The sequence below is a fragment of the Anarrhichthys ocellatus genome, unplaced genomic scaffold (genome assembly GCF_004355925.1).
Source record: "Anarrhichthys ocellatus isolate YVR2014 unplaced genomic scaffold, GSC_Weel_1.0 scaffold5, whole genome shotgun sequence".
NCBI lineage: Eukaryota > Metazoa > Chordata > Actinopteri > Perciformes > Anarhichadidae > Anarrhichthys > Anarrhichthys ocellatus.
In genome coordinates, this window is record NW_022280035.1 from 13948060 (window position 1) to 13966498 (window position 18439).

The 18439-nt window shown below is 39.7% G+C and overlaps 1 protein-coding gene across 2 annotated transcripts; it reads right to left on the reverse strand.

Annotated features, from left to right (window-relative positions):
* Positions 1-1651: 1651 nt before the first annotated feature.
* On the reverse strand, positions 1652-10927 carry LOC116382389 (large neutral amino acids transporter small subunit 1-like). 2 transcript variants are annotated; one of them, XM_031845408.1, is made up of 11 exons: positions 10727-10927; positions 9542-10072; positions 9264-9389; positions 7169-7274; positions 6976-7020; positions 6508-6631; positions 6288-6391; positions 5869-5965; positions 5253-5402; positions 4138-4312; positions 1652-3868 (listed from the first exon to the last, which is right to left on the reverse strand). In XM_031845408.1, exons 1-11 carry the CDS (start codon positions 10800-10802, stop codon positions 3792-3794), a joined length of 1611 nt encoding a protein of 536 aa, XP_031701268.1. In that variant the 5' UTR covers positions 10803-10927; the 3' UTR covers positions 1652-3791. The 2 variants fall into 2 exon arrangements, with proteins under 2 accessions (XP_031701268.1, XP_031701267.1); XM_031845407.1 differs by having other exon boundaries at positions 9542-10075; positions 10727-10926.
* Positions 10928-18439: the final 7512 nt, after the last annotated feature.

An 18439-nucleotide genomic window follows, 5' to 3' on the forward strand; every position in this document is an offset into this window, starting at 1 on the left:
GATTGTGAAATGGAAAAAAGGAAGGCATTGCACTCAACAAAAGTACCCTTAAAATGTAAAAAGAAAATTAACTAGATTAAAAAAGTTACATTTGTGAGCAGATGGGAGCAGAATATCCTTTGCATGCCAACCAAGGAGGAAAAAATGAAAGAGTTCACACTTCATAAAGCTTTAAAGGTTTATAACAGCAAGATGGTGTTGGACTGGATCACTCGGCTGTTTTACCATCTCATATTAATGTTCCTCTATCGCCATCTGCTGGTGATATTAGCGCTGGTTTATAGTCTTGGGTTCCAACATCAAAAGCGATCAAACCAAACCCAACATGTGGTGAAGAATATCCTGATCTGTAGGATCCTAACTTTTATTCTCATTTTATGGCTGCTCTGCTCAACAGTGCAAAACGTGATTGAGTCTAAGAGTGAACAAAGCCAAACAAATCCAACCATAATGTAAGATTTGAAAATGTAGCTCAAATACATTTTAGTACATTTATTTTGGCTTAATATTTATTATTATTGTTTGTTTATTTTTAACACCATTCTTCAAAGAAGTCACAATGCTCAGCGGACAAGTGCATTTATTTCACTGACAAAATGTTTCTTGTTTTATGAAAAATAGATCTTGAAGGCTCAATACAAACAACTGAATTATGTATAAAGATTGACGTTGATGATGAATGTTTGCTGTGAAGTTGAGTCGATCTCATCTCAGCTAGTTATATATAATTGATTTGATGCAGATTTAGTTTTGCCCAGGGGTTATTTAACAACACAGAGAGCTGGCCAGGATGCATTACATTTTTACATTACATTCTAACAGACATTTTAATCTGTAATAGCAGAAAATTAAAGCATTTCATTCATGGTAAAGACTGCTTAAGTATGTTTAATGTCATTTGTGTTTACTTTCTATGTAAATAACTAAGAATATTAGATTTGACTCCACTGCTGGACTGGACTGTACTCTATGTACTGATTTATTCTTTTACAAATCAAATGAACTGATCAAGTCCCTGTTTGCAGAAGGTTTCAAACAGTCCACACGTCACTTGTGCAATATTGGCTCCTTGCCTGTCCAATCTCCCATCACTAATATTGTCTCCAGTAGCTCTGATACTGGTTCCATCAGCAGCCATTAGACCCTCTCATTTCCTTTTCAAACGGATATGAACTCTCCTGACATCAGAGGCATCGGCTGCACCATTGTCTGACAGCCAACAAACAAGACAAGACAAACAAGAGAGGACAGAGCATTTCATACAGATGACTACCTAAACACTCAATGGCAGATATGATACCGCCGTTGGCCCGACTGTTTGAGAAAACCGTGCTTGTGAAACATCCTCATTTGGACAGAAGCTATCTTGTGTTTTGGGATTGCTTGTTCTATTAGAAGCTGTTATCTGCAGAGAGGCTGGGGTTGGCCTTTTGTTAACTGATGCAAGTATATTAGGACGCTGCATTTAAGCAGCAGTGAGAAATCTGATTTACACCCACTGAGGAACACTTCTTTTGTGTGCTTTACAAAACACAAACAAACAGGCCAACTTTGAACAAAAATATGTTTATTGTTACATGTACCCTCCGAAAGACAACAGTTACAATAATTGACACAGGTACCTTCAACTTTTTAAATTAAAAATACTCTATTATATTTTTTTGTCCAGAACACTTTTATTGGGCAAATAGGTCTTATTGATTCATACACACAGTAGCACTTTGTTCACAGAGATACAGTATGTTATGCATACCATGAAATATACGATGGGTAGTCAATGAATGATAAAATGTGTATTTTTAGATTAGTTCTTTCACTATTGTGCTGTTAATTGTTGTGCTACTATCTATCTGGCTGTTGAATAAATAAGTAAAGTACTTCAATATTTACTAGAGCAAATGTACTAATTTACTGTCCACCAGTGGTGATGTGATAATATACGCAAATAACCCGATAAGGCAAATAACTGCTTATTGTATCAGTAAAAGTTGCATTTTTGTGAGGTTTTTACATGGTTCAGTATATGACATTTAATAAATCGTGGAGTGGAAAAGGTGCAGTATGTTCCAAAATTTGTATGAAACTTTCGTATCAGCTTTTCTTTCAATCTGGTGTTAACATTAGAGGCCTTTATGGGTGTCATTGTCATTGGATGGTAAATACAACCCACTATGTTTACAGGTAGATTTATTTCCACTGCTAAACGCTGATTGTTGTCTAGTTTGTTGTGAGAACTCGGTCCAACTTCCTTAAGAATATATAATGACGGTTGTAGAAATGCCACATTTCATCTCTCGCTGCAACATTGATGTTATGACTTTCAGCCTTTCCCTCATTCAGCTGTTGTTCAAAATTCTGAAAGCTTTGGCTTAATTCATGTTGAAAATATTTCAATTTTCTCTTTGATGTCTCAAACCAATATGGATTATTACCCAATTTCAGCTCATGTATTTGATTTGACAGTGTCCTGCAAAACTGTGATTGTCTGATTCTTCAGAGGACTGTCTCTATTCTGTGCAAATTCTAGAAAACTTTCCCAACAAACCTCCACCCTCCTTCATTTCCCTCTGAGACGGTTTTCCTCTGGGATTTTGAGTAAATTGACAATGTTTTTACAATTTAGGAAAACCTCAGATATTCCGTTTAAAAGTAAGATTTTATCGGTAAAATATAAAAGCAAAGCTGATGTCACTAAATTAGGAACATTCATTCCGGACTTATAGTGACAATAAAAAAAACAAAAAAAAACAGATTGTCAGTACTACAATTGCTGGCACAGATAATATATACAAACAACACAAAACACTAACACGACAATTGAGTTTTCTAAATACAACCAGAAGGACGTCTATGCAGGTCTTCAGTTTCTTATAAGAACGCCTTACAAACAGCTGCTGGTATTCACTGTCATTTCATCAAATACCATCACATATGGAGCACTGCATGACACTGACATGGTGTGATGTGAGAGTAAAATGATACAAGAAACAGACCTGCTTCACAGCAACGCATCTTCAGTAAATATTACATACACTCTTTTGTCTCACTTTAGCTTGTGCTTTCACGTAGTGCTGTGGATTCATTTTACAAATGAATACTAAAAAATGTACAAATATCAAAATCAGTTGTAATTAACACAAATATTAGTAGCATATGAATATAATGTAATCAGTGTTATGCTAGTTAACCCTTGCCTCCTCCGACCCTGGCCTTATTTATACACCGTGCGCTGTCTTTGTATCTTATGTGAGGTCGTTTTAATTGAAATTAGTCCGTACATCATTAACTGTTGCAGAAAGTCCTCAGTTTTAACTCACAGGTTAGTAGCGTTCATATTCTATAAAACTGTAAACTATATTAAACTATGTGTCGTTTGTAGTTATCAAATGCCTTGTCTCGCTAAGCTACTTATCTGTACACTTTAGCTGAACAATAAACTTGTATGTTAGGCCGCTAGAGTATCTGAATGCAGCTTCTAACACTGTGTTGGCAGCACATACTTACTCACAATTTAAAATCAGGGCATGCCTCTCCTTTAACTCACTAACAGGCTAAATGTAAGCATGTTCTAGGATTAAAGGAGATGTAATTGTCAAAGATATGCCTTCATACTTTACCGAGATTGCCAAGCCGCACTTATCAATATCAATTTGCTTCACAGTTACATGCCTGGTTAGTTAAAGTTTTAAAAGAAATTGCTTTAGTGAAGTGAATGAATGTCGACATGTCAAAAATGTTCAGACACAAATATTGACACGGTCCATCATCTTGTTCATCTCGTCTGTCCAGCGTTATTCGGCCACCTCATGCAGCTCCCTCTCCTCAGGAACAGACATGAAGATCTTTTGACAGAACATGGTGAAGATTTCTGAGGAGAAACAACTCATCAACATCAGCCCTGTCTGTTTTATTTTACTAGGTTACTGCAGGTTGTAGATTGAATGTAACATCGGCTCAGCGTCTTAGTTTGCGTCCTTCCTGCCGACTATATAAACAAACCAAATGTATCACTGCCCACAGCTGCACTCGAGCAGATATTCTCACGTGAATTTCACAACAAACTGTAAGGAATGCTTCTCCGGTCTTGCCTGAAATAATACACAAAGACGGTATTAAAGAAAACAAGAATCCACTCACCCAGCACCTTCTTCACCACGTGAGGTTTCTTCCACTTGTAGCCCAGTAGGTACGCCGGGATGCCTGTGAGAATAATGCTGCTGCCTACCAGACACTCAAACGGGGCTGCCCAGAAGGACACAACGATCATGAAGACACAGCCCAAAACGAAAGTCACAGGGATGAACAGATACACCTGCAAAAAGAAAATACCATAGATGTAGGCGTTTGTTCCTGTGAAGGAGGGTAGATAAAGTAGCCTACTAATAGTTGACAAAATGACCTTTAGAATTTAATTGTTGAGTCTTTTTGAACATTGCTGCTATTACTTATTACAATGATACGTGTATCTCTATATAGCTGGAAAAATGGAACCATGTCAAATAACGAATCATGTAAAATCGTCATAACAATGCAACTTTTATTGATAATGTGATAAGATATTGATACAATAATCAGTTGAAGTAATTTGCCTTATTGGTTTATTATTTTCATTTTCTGCTACTTTATATTTCTACTCCACTTGAGACGGGGAAATGCTTTTATGCTGCTGCATTGATTTGATAAATGTAGTTACTTATTACAACAGATCAATAATACAAAATATAGTCAATAAATAAATAATGATGTGTCATTATTATACTATACTGTACAATACCATTCTGCATAATGAGTGCTTTTATTTTGGTGTTTTTAGCTATTTATTGCTTGTTAGATGTTCATCTTACAAATAGGCTGAGAGCACTCAGGCTGAAAGCAAATATGAAAGACCGGTCGACCAAAGTAATATTCCCATGATGGAACAGAAACAAAGAGCCATGTATGCGTGGAAACACCACTCCCTCCTATTCTGAAAAAACAGTGTGGTTCTACCAATAACAAGAGCAGTGATACAATGGTCCTTTCATATTTTTTTTTAAAGAAAAGAAAAGTGGATGCTCTATGAAACCAGGAGACGTGTTGATGTTTTGGGCAGACAAAGAAACTGGCTGAGGTTCAGATAGAGCGGTCTTACATAAGTTGTACACCTTGCAGTGAGTCTTGAATCCTTTAAAAATGACTTTTCTTAGATAAATCTCCAGAGCAAAAAGCATTTATCACATGCAACACAACCTGTCCTGACATGGTTACTCTACCTTAATGGGCCTTCTGAGGTCGGGCTTGGTATAGCGCAGCCAGAGCATGCCGGCAATGGCCATACCAACACACAGCCAGGTGAAGAAGCTAAAGAGATTGATAACAGAGAAGATATCCTTCGAGATGGTGTACATCATGGACAGCAAACACTGATAGAAGACAAAAGGAAGACAAGATCGTATTAGGTTTGTATACATAGCATAAAAACACACACATGTTGTACTCCTCAAGTTATTTGGAAATATGTTTTAAGGCCAATTCTTGTGGAATTTGTGTTCCGCTAAATGCTTTCATGCTGTGAACATTCACTGAGTTGTGACTAGTTTTAGAGGCTTTGACAAAAGAAATCTTGTCATATAAAAACAATTTAATAGACATATTCAACTGCTCATGAGTGCAGGACACCTGTCAGAAATCTGTAGCAATTATTTGATTGCAGATGTACGTCAATAAAGGTCGTACGTGACTTAGTGCACCTTGTATTTACAAAAACCTCATTGGATTTCATCATAAGGTTGTTGAGTTGATTTGACAACAGGAATTTCTAAAGGTGATTTAGAAACAACAAAAACAAAGTAGCTGTCAGATCATAGCTGTTAGTAGCAGGCGTCTTACTGTGAAGATGAGGGACGGCACTGGTGTGAAGAGGTCTGTGTGGACCAAACCCAGAGCAGCAGGGAGTTGACCCTCTCGAGCTCCGGCATAAAACAACCTAGAAGAGATAACATAACGTTTTTTAACCCGTAACAGTCTCAGATATACCGTCATATCATGTGAGACTGCATATCCTCCCTATATTTGAGTGTTCAACACCGTGAAGACCAATATTTGACTGTCGTTTAAGTATTGGAAATAAACTGTGCTCAAAACTGGTTTGAGCAGTCGAACGTTTTTTGAAAAACTTTCAAACACACATCCCATAAACACGCACTCCCTAACCTTGCATTAACTCATTTATATAAGTTACAAACTGGTGTATTACAGCATAGAAATGCTACTTAAGTTTTCTTCTCTCCGTACAGACGTACACACACCTTGCTGACGTGAACAGGGATCCATTGACGGCTCCAAAGCAGGACAGTCCCACAAAGACAGGAATCAACCAGGACATCACACCTAGATGGTACTCCCCAAAACTCTGCCAAACAGCACAACATACATGAGAAAACACAGCCTACCAAAAAGATGCAACTGATGACTTTGACTTTACAGTCTGCAAAGTCTGTAACTGTGTGGCAGAAATACAAAGCTCACCACAGCAACCGCCTCAGACTCGACCATTTCTTCAGGAGAGATGGTGGTGAAGTAGGCCAGGTTGGTCAAAACGTACACCACCGTCACTATAGGCATGGATATGATGATGGACAAGGGCAGGTTCCTATGGAGGAGTGGTCAAAGGTCATTTGAGGAAGGAAAACCCACCATATTCTCTCACAATATCTGATTGATAATATCAATCAAAAGCAGCAGCAACACTTAAATATGCAATCCCAAAACTCAAGTTTACAATTTGCTTTTGTCAAGAGAGCTTTGTATTCAGCTCTACAGACGTTTTTTGAGGTTGCTTTTGTATAGGATGGCATTAAAATGTAAGGGGCATCATGTCACTTTGTATGTTGTTACTACATGCAATCAAATGAAACAAGCTCAGTCATGGATGAGGGTATTCATGCTGTTGGCATTGTACAATCCTCAAAACAACATTCATCACATTTATGTCACCTCTCTGGATTGATCATCTCCTCGGTCACGTAATTCAGGTAATTCCTAAAAAAAAATAGAGTTAAACAATGGTTTAGCGATTGGGTAAAGTTAAACTGTACGTTGTTTTGCAAAGCAAACAGTTGGCAGCTATAAATAAATGATTTCTAATTCTGGTCTATAATTGCAACAAAATAGGTCACAAATGCCTCACCAGCCTCCAAAAGCAAAGAGTCCACTGTACAGAGCCAAGACAATATTGTCCACTCCCAGTTTGCTGCCTTCAAATGCTTTTTCCGGTGTCAGGTACGGCACATCTCCTGCACACACATAGAAAGAAGAATAAGCTAAATGAATCCAAGACAACTGAAACTCTCTCTAAAGTAACAACTTTAGTTTATGAAGAAATTGCGTGGTTTCATATAAATTAAATGGATTCTCATTCAGGGCTGCTGCTCCAGTTTTATTTCCCCTTTTACTTCTGTCGCTGCCTGACATTTTCAACAAGCCAGCCGGGACTCTGTCCGAACACTTTGCCTCCAGCTTTGAGCATCTGCTTTGATGTACAGAAACATAATCAGGTCCTGTTCAGCTGACATTTGAAATATCTTCTCTCGTTTATCCACAGCAGCTAACAAATCCAGTGTATCATCAGCGAGGGCAACTGCTATGTGAGCTGTGTGTGTGTGCGTGTGTGTGTGTGTGTATGCATGAAGTCTTGCTCCTGCGCGGCTCTCTCCTCTACCTGTCGCTTTCAGATGGTAATGACTCTGCTTTTCGTGAGGCCTGTATTACACACACATTATTTTCTCACTCGCGCTCTGAAAGACCACAGTGTGACAACAGCCGGCAAGCTTCGACGCCTAGTTTCCATGGTAACACAGTGTGGAGCACAATGGTGGTGGGTGTGGCCTTGCAAAAAAAGGGGAGGGGGGGAGTAGCAGATGTAGCATGGAGCAGACGATGGACGCACTAACTTCCTTCGACTGGCATGACTGGAGCTGATTCAGTTGCTTTGCTATTTCAGTTTTGAAAAGTATTCATACATATGATTTTAAAAACTGAAATGATATATATATATATATATATAGTCAAGATGGAGGTGACTGGCACTTGTGAATAACATCAGCAGTTGCCTCCTGTTAAGAACAATCATATGGAAGATTCAGTTCACACTGAGATTCATTGTAAGGCCAATGAAATACTGCAGGCAGAGGAACTGTCCCATTTTTGCAGCATCAGTGTTTCTAGAATGTCCACTATGTCCCTCATATGACGATATCAATTCTATCATATTGCTACATATTGCTCCATATTACATATCTGCAGGATATACAGTACACATATTTATAGAGGCTACACATTGTACAGATGAGTCATATATTAGACCCATTCTGCTCATCGGTGTTCAACCTCAAAGTACACCCATGCAGACACACATGTATGTATGAATAGCTTCACACTCGCTCAGACTCAATCACATGGCTGCAGACAGACAAGCCTTGTGTTCAGTTAGCTGCTAACAAACTGAAAGGAGGGCAGTCTGCTCGGTTGGGCTCGTTAGTGTTCATCAACAATTTGTTGATCATTAGAGATAAAAGAAATAAACCTGGGTTTCAGCAGAGCCAGTGAGACACTGAGACAGTAATGTATATAACTATACTTTGATAAAACCGTATCTGCTTTTATTTTATAACACTTTTATGAGCATCATTATTGCAATAAACAAAAATATAAACAAGTGGGAGATGGATTAACACACTGTATACAGCTGCATGCTGGGAAATACACACTTATCATATTGGATGAGAGAGAAAACTATATTTTTTGGGATAGAAAAACACTTATTCACCCACCAAAGAGGATTTGGAGCAAAGTATGATGATACATGCCTCATCACACACACGTTACACAAGGACCCGTTTTTTCACACTAAAGTGAAGATGAGCCAGCTTGTTTTTCATGTGGACAGTCTAACAATAATGTTTTACAAAAGATTGTACTTAGTATCAAGTTGTCTAACTCGTCCAGTCAACTTAGCATCAAGTTGGGATCAAGACGTCTGTAGTTAGATGCTACATTGGAAATGATTCCAGATAGTGAGACTGACTGAACTGCAAAACCCAGCTGGCAATTGATGTCTGATTCATTTTGTGTGATTGTCGTTGCTTTTGGTCTCTTTGTGTTTTGTAGACCTGCAGCCAGAGAATGCTATACAGCAGAGATTTACATGATCTCTGAATGAGCCTGACCACAAACACACTATAAACCTCTGTGACTCTATCAGTCAATGAGGAAGTGGGACTCACCTGTGCCAATCTGGATGAAGCCAAAGATGATGATGATGATCAGGGCTAGTAATTTGGAGGCTGTGAACAAGTCCTGCACCTTGGTGGCCGCTCTCACACTGATGCAGTTCACAAACGTCAGGGAGGCTACAGGAGGTGGGGAGAGACATATAGACGTTTACAAATTAGGTTGTTGGGGAATAATCACCATGGATTAAAGTGTATCAAATGAGTGATTTTCTTATTATTGTCATCTGTGTAGAAAGAGAAGTATTTGCGCGGTTACCCCAGCCACTCACTTAGACACAAGCAGGCAATGAGTTTGGCTGCACTGTCAGGCACGGGGCAGTTTGGGTACAGAGGTTTCAGAAGGTAGGTGGCGAACACCAGCGACACCACGTACTGTGATGACGGCCGGATGATGAGCATCTCCACCCACAGCTTTAGAAAAGCCACCAGCTCGCCGTACACCTCCAGGATGTAAGTGTAGTCCCCGCCCGACTTGGTGATGGTTGTGCCAAGCTCAGCGTAGCATAGGGCGCCCATGGTAGAGATCACGCCACAGGCAGACCAGACAATCAGGGAGAGCCCAGCTGAACCAGTCTCTTTGACCACGCCTGTTGGAGTGACGAAAATGCCAGAGCCAATGATGGTGCCGATGATCATTCCCACACCATTGAAGAGGGTGATGCTGCGTTTGAGCACAATCTTCTCCCCTTTGGCGGGCGAGTCGGTGGCAGGGAATGTGGCGGTGGGAGCAGGGACCATGTGGGTAGATGGAGACGCAGGCTGCTCTATAATCAGACCATCTTGGTTTGGGTCCGCTTCAACTGCTGGAGAATAAGGGACAGCCGACCAGGAGATGAGAGTTTCACATTTGAAGTTAAACCATTAAGTGTTGATCACAAAAAAGAGAAAATCATCAAAGTGACAAGTGTATTTTGAAGTTTTCCTTTGCTGAGATATTTTATATTATATATATTTTTGATTACTTTTTTGAACAGAATAAAATACCAAACTTATATGAAAACAATAAACAAAACAGACTAATAATGTCTGTGTGTCAAGCAGCGAGGGATAGAAGCAGTGTGGCATTGTTGTTCAGCAAATTGGTGTGGCATGGACTGCTCAAGAGCAGGTTAAGCAGGCTCATCTGGGACACTTTTAAAAACTGTTGCTGAAGATACTCATCTTATTCACTTCGCCCTATTAATTTACACACCCACATTATCAGGTAAGTGTGCTTACACACCCAGTAAAGGGCCCGTGTGGAAACATAGCTCTATTTTTATGTATTATGTGTGACATTTCCTCACCTGTCAACCTCGGTCACCTGTCACTATCACCACAAAACACCATCTCTATAGCGGCATTAATCTGTAGGTATACTGGCATTAGACAGTGTTGCATCAGGGCGCATGGCGGAATAATGCAGCTCTGCACCATGTGGTGTTTACAGGAGTGTGAGCATGCACTGTACCTACCTCCAATCTTCTCCTGGCTTGCTGCCTTGGCAACGCTCTCCCGGCTGCTCCGTGATTTCAACTCCGGCTCAGCCATCTTCCTTCTTAATCTGGGTCCCCTTCTCTTGTCTTTTACCTCCTGCCCCCCTTTTCCTTCCTCTCTTTATGTCCCTTTCCTCCTCCTGCCTGGATATCCTCACTGTCTCCCTCATGCGCACAATCCTCCCCCCCGCCCCCCCCCCCCCACCCCAACTCTGTCTCTAGCCCTTCCTGATTCGTCCTTTCTCACACACACGCTCACAGACTCTCCTCTTCATTTGCACACACTGCCTTCGTCACTCAGACTGGAATTCATCTGACCCTGATCCTCTCCCTGTCTCTCCCTCCCTCTGTCTCTCCAGGATACGGCAGGGAGGAGCTGAACCTTTGTGATGATGCTGTTGAGCGGCTCCTGCGTGAGCCCACACCCACTCCAAATGAATGATGGGATGGCTTAGAGGGGGGAAGTAGGTTACTGGCAGGCACCATTTAGAGGGGGCACCATGTGACGCTGTAATCTTTTTGTGTACTGCCTAATCCAGTAGTATACAGTATGTCCATGTACGCCTGTGTGCGCCTCTCATGTCAGAGTGTATTAGGAAGGATGCTGTACGTGCAGTGCTCCCTCTAGTGATGCTACCATGGGAAAACAAGTGTCTTTGTTCTCCCGCTGTCGTGCAGAAAGGTGACACCGGAGAGAAAATGGACACCCACTGGCCAAGTTCAGTGCACACAATGCAGAATCAATGATGAGGCACAGCATCATGGTCAGTGTACTCATATTGCACCATAACAACAGGGGCAGTATAGCATAGTTCACTGAGAGACACACATTATAAACAGTGATATCCTTTCAGGAGTAAAACTGTCATATTATAATGTTTGAAGACAATTTAAATAATAAATAGTTGTACACCGAATATGACAGTCTACAGAGAACGTTAATTATTGTGCAACACCTACAGCATCCGAGTTGTTTGAATTGTTAAAATAGTAAAGATTGCTGCTAATTGTATTCCCGAAATTGGCAAAACGTTCGGGAGGCTTCATGAGAAAAAGGTGAATTATTGGTATTTTCCGAGAGTTTTAAGTTTGTTTTTGCCAAATTATAGTCTAATATCAGGTTGATTTCCCCGAATTTATGTCAGGCTCTCTGTTTGAATTGAATTGGTTGCATGTCACGTTTTTAACCACTAGATGGAGATACAAATGCAAATGTGAGACTTATTTTCATGACTTAACCAATGCGATATAAGGTAATGCACAAGTGGGAGATGGTGTACTTAAAAATGATTCTCGATGTTCCAGTAGATTGAGTTTGTAGCTTTGTGAGCCTTTTGTGATATAACTACCACTAAACCACGTGTCCTCTCGCGTAAACCGGTAGAGTCAATGAACCAGGTATTCCAGTAAATGCAGTGACTCAGCAGCAGTGTTAACTTCAATAAGATAAATACATTTCACACCCAGACCTGGTTAAGCCTCCTGACAGAGAGAGATTAATCAAATGATGAAATATAAATTGCCCTACAATAAACAAGTCACACAAATAAATGTGGCAGAGGAAACAGGGGAGAAGGCTATTTGGCCTGCAATAGAAAATAGAGAATATTCAGTAGTCTTAACCAGGCTGGGGGCTTGGTCATTGTTGGCGATTGGCTCTGATTGCGAATATGAATGTGGACCTTCAGAGACAGTAAAACACATCCTTCTTCATGTGAGAGAACTACTCGCCTCAAATTGGGGAAAGAAAGCTTCAGAGACTTGGGAACAATTGGAGAAATAGCACTGTGCACTTCTGCACTACCGTTAAGACGATCATTTAACAAACAGCAATATGACTTTTATGAAATGTTTCATGTTTTGTTTAACACTATATTATGGCTTTTTATGACTTTTTTTGGACCTACTATACCATGACTTTTTTAGATACTAACGATAACAAACGAGTAATCATCGATTTAGTAGAGAAGTATTATTATTATTATAAATGCGAAGATTACACATTACATGATAACAAACATGCAAAAAAAAAAAGTGCATTCCGAGAATGAGCCCCGTTCTGTTTCGCGTTAGTTACTGCGCACTTGCAATAACTAGTGACGCTGACAAGGTCGACTCACAATCATCAAGCTCAGTTCAATGAACCTCTTAGCTTCACAACGATGTAGCGCGAGCCAACACTGGAATTACCCAGGACACTCTCTGCCTTCGGTCCGGGGACTTTCCCCTGGGCGTAGAATGAGAAACCAGGTCCCCTGTATGTAGCCCAGAGTGCAAGCCTTCCGAATGCCCGGATGTAAGAGTGGGTTTGCGGAAGATAAGTAGGAAGACAGGCAGCTGGTATACAAGATCACGGTGTCAGAAAATTTGGAAGTGGTCCTACAGTGTGACGTTAATCAACAATAAACGTATGAAATTGCGAGCGGCAGTTTGGTCTTGTAAAGATCGTCTATGTGGTTTAAAAGTAGCTCGTTCTTGACTCTAAACGTTCAAAAACCGTGAAGGATCATGGGATATTTAAAGGCCTAGTTGCCAAATAAGGCACAATCTAAAATTATAGATTAAATTGCAAATTTACTGCTATTGCCTCTGGATTTACACATCGATTCATCCACATATAAACTGTCTAGTGCAATAGTTGGAAAAAAACTTCGGTAAACTCCCGAATTATTGTTGTTATGTTTAGTATAAACTAAAATAAATAAAGTGCTAAGAGAAAACAACAGGTATGAATAAAGCCTCTAAAATAATCATAGGTTTCAGTGTGATCTGTATCAATGAAAACGGCTCTCGCCCACGTATTTAAGCAATAGCCTATTATTACCATTTCAAGGTATATTCTTACTAGCTGTACAATAATTATAATTGTCTTAATTCTCACTTAATCCTATATTCTTAAATCTGTGAAGGCGGAAGCTCACAGAGGTCGCATATGATTTCTTCACGTCCTCATTCTTCCAGTCATCAGGCGACCTCAGGGAAGGTCATTGCAGTCAATAGCTGCCATTGCAAACTATCACTGGGTTCTAGTGGAGAAACCGAAAATCAGAGGTTACTGGGAGTAATTCTCTCCTGGGACAACCAGGGGGCGCAATTTATCAGCACCACTGAAACACAAACACGTAATAAAAATGTGAGAAATGACTCAAATAAAACTACTAACCTACAGCCTGTATTCTTATATTTGTATTTTAATTAACTAACCATTGGTGGAATAGGTATTCATGTATTTACTCAATCAAAAGTAGGCTAATTACTACAACAAATTAAAAAAAAAACACTGCATTGGGCCTACAAGTACAGGCCCTGTGTTCAGAATAAAAATGATAGATTATCATCTATCAAAAAAAAGTACACAGGAATCTCCCAAAAAAGTGTCCATTATGCTAAATAGAGCCTTTAGGTGTATTATAATACTGTTACTTACTATAAATTGTTTTTATAATGGATGTATCAATCTGTAAGCAGCATTTTGATTTTGTAGTTGATTCAAGTGGATCCAATTTACTTTATATACCACTAGTGTGTTCAGTCTATAATAATGTATGCAAGTAAAAAGTGCAATATGTCCCTTTCAAATATTGTGGAGTAGAAAATGGCAGAAAATGGAAAGTAAAGCACAAGATAATCAATATTGTACATGATTAAATGTACTTAATAACTTTTCATTGCTTGTAGCTCTGTACTTGCATGTCTAAGCACATTGTGATCCTGCTGGTTGATTCTTTCAATGATAATACATTTTCTTGTTGATTGGTATGCTTCATAACCCCAAGAGAAGCTTTTCTTAATCCATCATGGATGACGTCATAATACAGGTGAAGTCAATGGTGGTATACAAGTAAGTACATTTACTCAAGTACCTCACAAAAGTACAGTTATGAGGTACTTTCATAAATATTACCATGCTCGGCTAATTCTACAATTCTACTTAAATTCTACATTTAGGACATAATTATTGTACTTTTCTCTCTTTTATATATAACTTAACAAACTGATAACCAAATACAGAACATATTGCAGATCAATGATGATGAAAGTCATCACTACAGTAATTGTGTGTGTGTGTGTGGGGGGGGGGGGGGGGTTGAATGAGAGGTTTGCCTGCATTGCAGAGGTTATCAGGAAATAATTGCTCAAAAATAGATTGCTTGCATGATTGGCCTGATATGATCATGTGTTGCACCGGTATGGTGGCACATTCATTTCTGCTTGTGCTGACAAAAGCACTATGACAGTCAGCATCTTACAGGGAGGCTCATAGGGATTCAAACACAATGAATTTACACATCTTCTGGATTTAAATCAAGCTATTTGTGTTCCTTCTCCTTCAGTACCTGCCGGAAGAGAATGGTGTGTCATTTTTGGACACAGAGTTCAAAAATAGATGGTGGTAACCTGAGGCAGAGGAAATAAAATACGCATTGAAGTAACGATTCCACAGTGGAAAAATACTGCGTTAAAATATACATAGGCTTGTTCACAGTAAATGTACCCAAGTATTCAAGTATTAAAGGGCTCATTGTGAAGACGGGGTCCTTCAGAGTGTTGAATTATTGATGAGTAAACAGTATTCGAATATTGTAGCTGGTCCTGGTGCAGCTGAGCCTGATTACTATCCCATTATACTGTTGGGGATATTACTCTTTTAAAGCACACTGAACTACAGCAGTGTGTAATAACCATCACTAATTAAGGATTATTCGATTAATATAAACATGCATTATCACAGAACTAAAACAACAGTATGACTATATTCATTGCTCTTGGTGCTACAAATTTGCCATTTTGACTGCAATATTTAAAACAACTTACCTCATGATAGATGTTATGTAGTATAAGGGATAACTACCAGCAGCCTACCTCAAAGTTGTACTTACCAGTGGTTACAGTTTATGGGTAGAAGAACAGGAAGTTACTACATACATCTGATAGATACCGAGCACATGATGACATCGCTGCTAATCAGCAAAAACATGGCCGCCAGTGCACCAGTGTACAATGTTTAACTGACATAAATGTGCAGTAGTTTTGACATCTCATCATCTGTCTTTCATTACACTCCCGATCACATACTTTGTTTTTACCTGTGTATAGGCGATGCCTCTGATTTTCTATTCTCATTGTCTTTTACATTTTTTTTCTTGCTTTCATTTATTTTTGGCCTTTCTATTTTTACTGCTCTTCATTGCTATGTCCCTTCTGTCTTTCTTCTCACTTACAGACTCCTATCTGTAATCGTATTTCACGGGCTGCTTCAATCTCCTCTGTTTTCCCCTTTTAATCCATATCGTCTTCTTTTCATCATCTTTTTTTTTCACCAGCAAATTTCTCGCTCACTCTATTTTCCGTTAACTCCACCCATTCTTCTCTCATTCTCTTGTCCTCTTATCCGTCTGCCTCCTCTCTTCCATCCTACGCTTTTTCACAGTTGATATCTCTTTTTATTGCCGTGCTCTGTTTATAAACGAGGAGAGACAGTGATAACTTCATCATGAATGTTTTATCACTGAGCATCACTTTTAAAAGACCTGAAGTGAAGCAGAACATCAGAATTGTTACTAAAATCGTTTGATGCAGTATTGCAGTGTATATGTTTATACTACATGGCAAAAGTAGGAGGATATGCTTTTTTCTTTGATTTTTTTATTAGTGCAAAGTTAAATGACAAAAAATGGTGGTGCAGATTAAACACACATGGATACAACGAAATTTTAATATAAATAGGCCTAATATCACAACCACAAATTCTCCTCAAGGGGCTTTACAATCTGTACGAGACACAAAATGATGGCCCTCAATTTAGGTAAAACTACACAAATCAACCATTAAACAGGGAAAAACAATGCAAGAAACCTCAGGCAGAGCAGAGGAGGACAGATCCCTCTTCCAGGCAACAAGACATAAAACAGAGTTAATGAATCAATGCAGATACAGAGTTGTCTATGTTGATGGGGGAGATATAAACTTGTGTCTCTTGGAATGAGCATGTGTGATTGTGTGGTATGTGTGCATGCACTTATGAGGGTGGCGTGAAAAAGGTTAGATGAAATAAGAATCAAGTGAAAAGGAAAGAGAGAGTGAAGGGAGAGAAAAATAGATTAGAGATTGTGGACCTCTCTTTGTTTGATGCACCGCTTTGTATGAAATGTAATTGGATGCTGTAGCATTAATGAGGTGTCTAGTCCAAAACATAAAGACAACCCAAGAAAAGTACACAATTTTGTGGCCCAACAGACCTTGGGCCACATAGATGCATTGTTAATGCAGCAGGTTGTTCACACAGTATTAGATTATCTGTCTCTTGTTTTATTAATCACTTTACTTCTACCTAAAGATGATCACATATATCGTTCACATCACACGTGCTGCCATCTTACCCCACACTGTCCTACATTAATATTCTTCGATTCTATAGGCTTCCATCTGCTCATTTTTTTCCCTCCTCCTTCAATTACCTCTCCCCCAGTTTTTTGTCCTGTATTTCACGGCGCCAATTTACCATCTCTCCACTCTTCAAAGAACATCCCCCCCCCGTTTCCATTACCCACCCACATTCCTCTCGGTTTCATCAGTCTTTTCATCAGGCTTCCTCCACCCAAACCTCTTGCATTTCCCCCTGATAACCCCACCCTGCCTGCACAAGATGATGATGTTATAAATTGGGTTTATTTTACCTCCCCCCTGTTCTATTCTTCATTGCTCCCTTATCTTTCCATACTGTATTTTGCCAGGGCTTTTCATGTAATTTCTCTCTTTCTGTGATATTTTTGGTGCTTTTGGGTCCAGTGTCCTCTTGAGCCTCTCCACCACTCTGCGGTTGGTCAAGTGCTTTTTCGTCGAGCCAGACTATCCAGATAGTGACTCAGTAAATAATTACCGAATGTGAACTGTTCTCCTTTTTCAGTCAATTAATACAAATATGCAAAGCTTGTTTTTATGTGAGCTGAAGGGGGGGGGGGGGGACGCAATTTTGTGTTTCAGTTTCAGTCTTCATTTCTGGCATCTCGATGATTACAATTCCATTTAGTGATGTCATAATAAGACCCGAAACAGCAAGTAAAATGTAATAGTGTGCTTACCGCAGTGTCTTACTTATTCACTGCTGATTCACTGATGTTTACATTGGCCAATTCAAAGCAATAAAATCCCTCCATCACTCTCTTTGTTTATGAGCAGGAGCATGAGTGTCATCATTTCTGCTTTATTCCGATCTATACTGAAAAAACAACAACCTCTGAAAGCTCCACCGTTATTCTGCTCATGAGCTGATGCACTCCTCCACACGTGTTTGTATCATCTGCCGCTGACGCCAGACGTGTGCCCAATGAAAGTATAGGAATCGGAGCCCATCTGATAAGACAGATCAAACGCCTTCTACTTCCAGAAATACACTTTGTGCCTTGGGCCGTCAGTAATCCCTCCTTGATAAACTGTCAGTAAGCTGGCCTGAAAACGCTAGAAGACATGAAACTGTACCCATCGCTGCATTCTCTGAATCCTCTACTCCAAGCTCCCACCTCCTCCTCCACATTCCTCCATCCATCCTCCTGTTACCTTACAGCTCATCACAAATCTGGCCACTGGTGCGTGAGTCTGTTGAGGATATCGGAGCTTCAGGCTTTCTGCTCGAGTTTGCTTCCATTTGGCGTCAATGTTCCCTGACAGTTGACCCTGTCTCTTCACACCATT

Excerpts from the sequence above, each read along its gene's own strand:
- LOC116382389 (XM_031845407.1), bottom strand. The coding sequence starts at position 10,802 with ATGGCTGAGCCGGAGTTGAAATCACGGAGCAGCCGGGAGAGCGTTGCC. Across the intron at positions 9,390-9,541 it reads CATTGCCTGCTTGTGTCTAA|CCTCCCTGACGTTTGTGAAC; the intron begins GTGAGTGGCTGG and ends CACCTCCTGTAG. Across the intron at positions 3,869-4,137 it reads CGTGGTGAAGAAGGTGCTGG|AAATCTTCACCATGTTCTGT; the intron begins GTGAGTGGATTC and ends GTTTCTCCTCAG.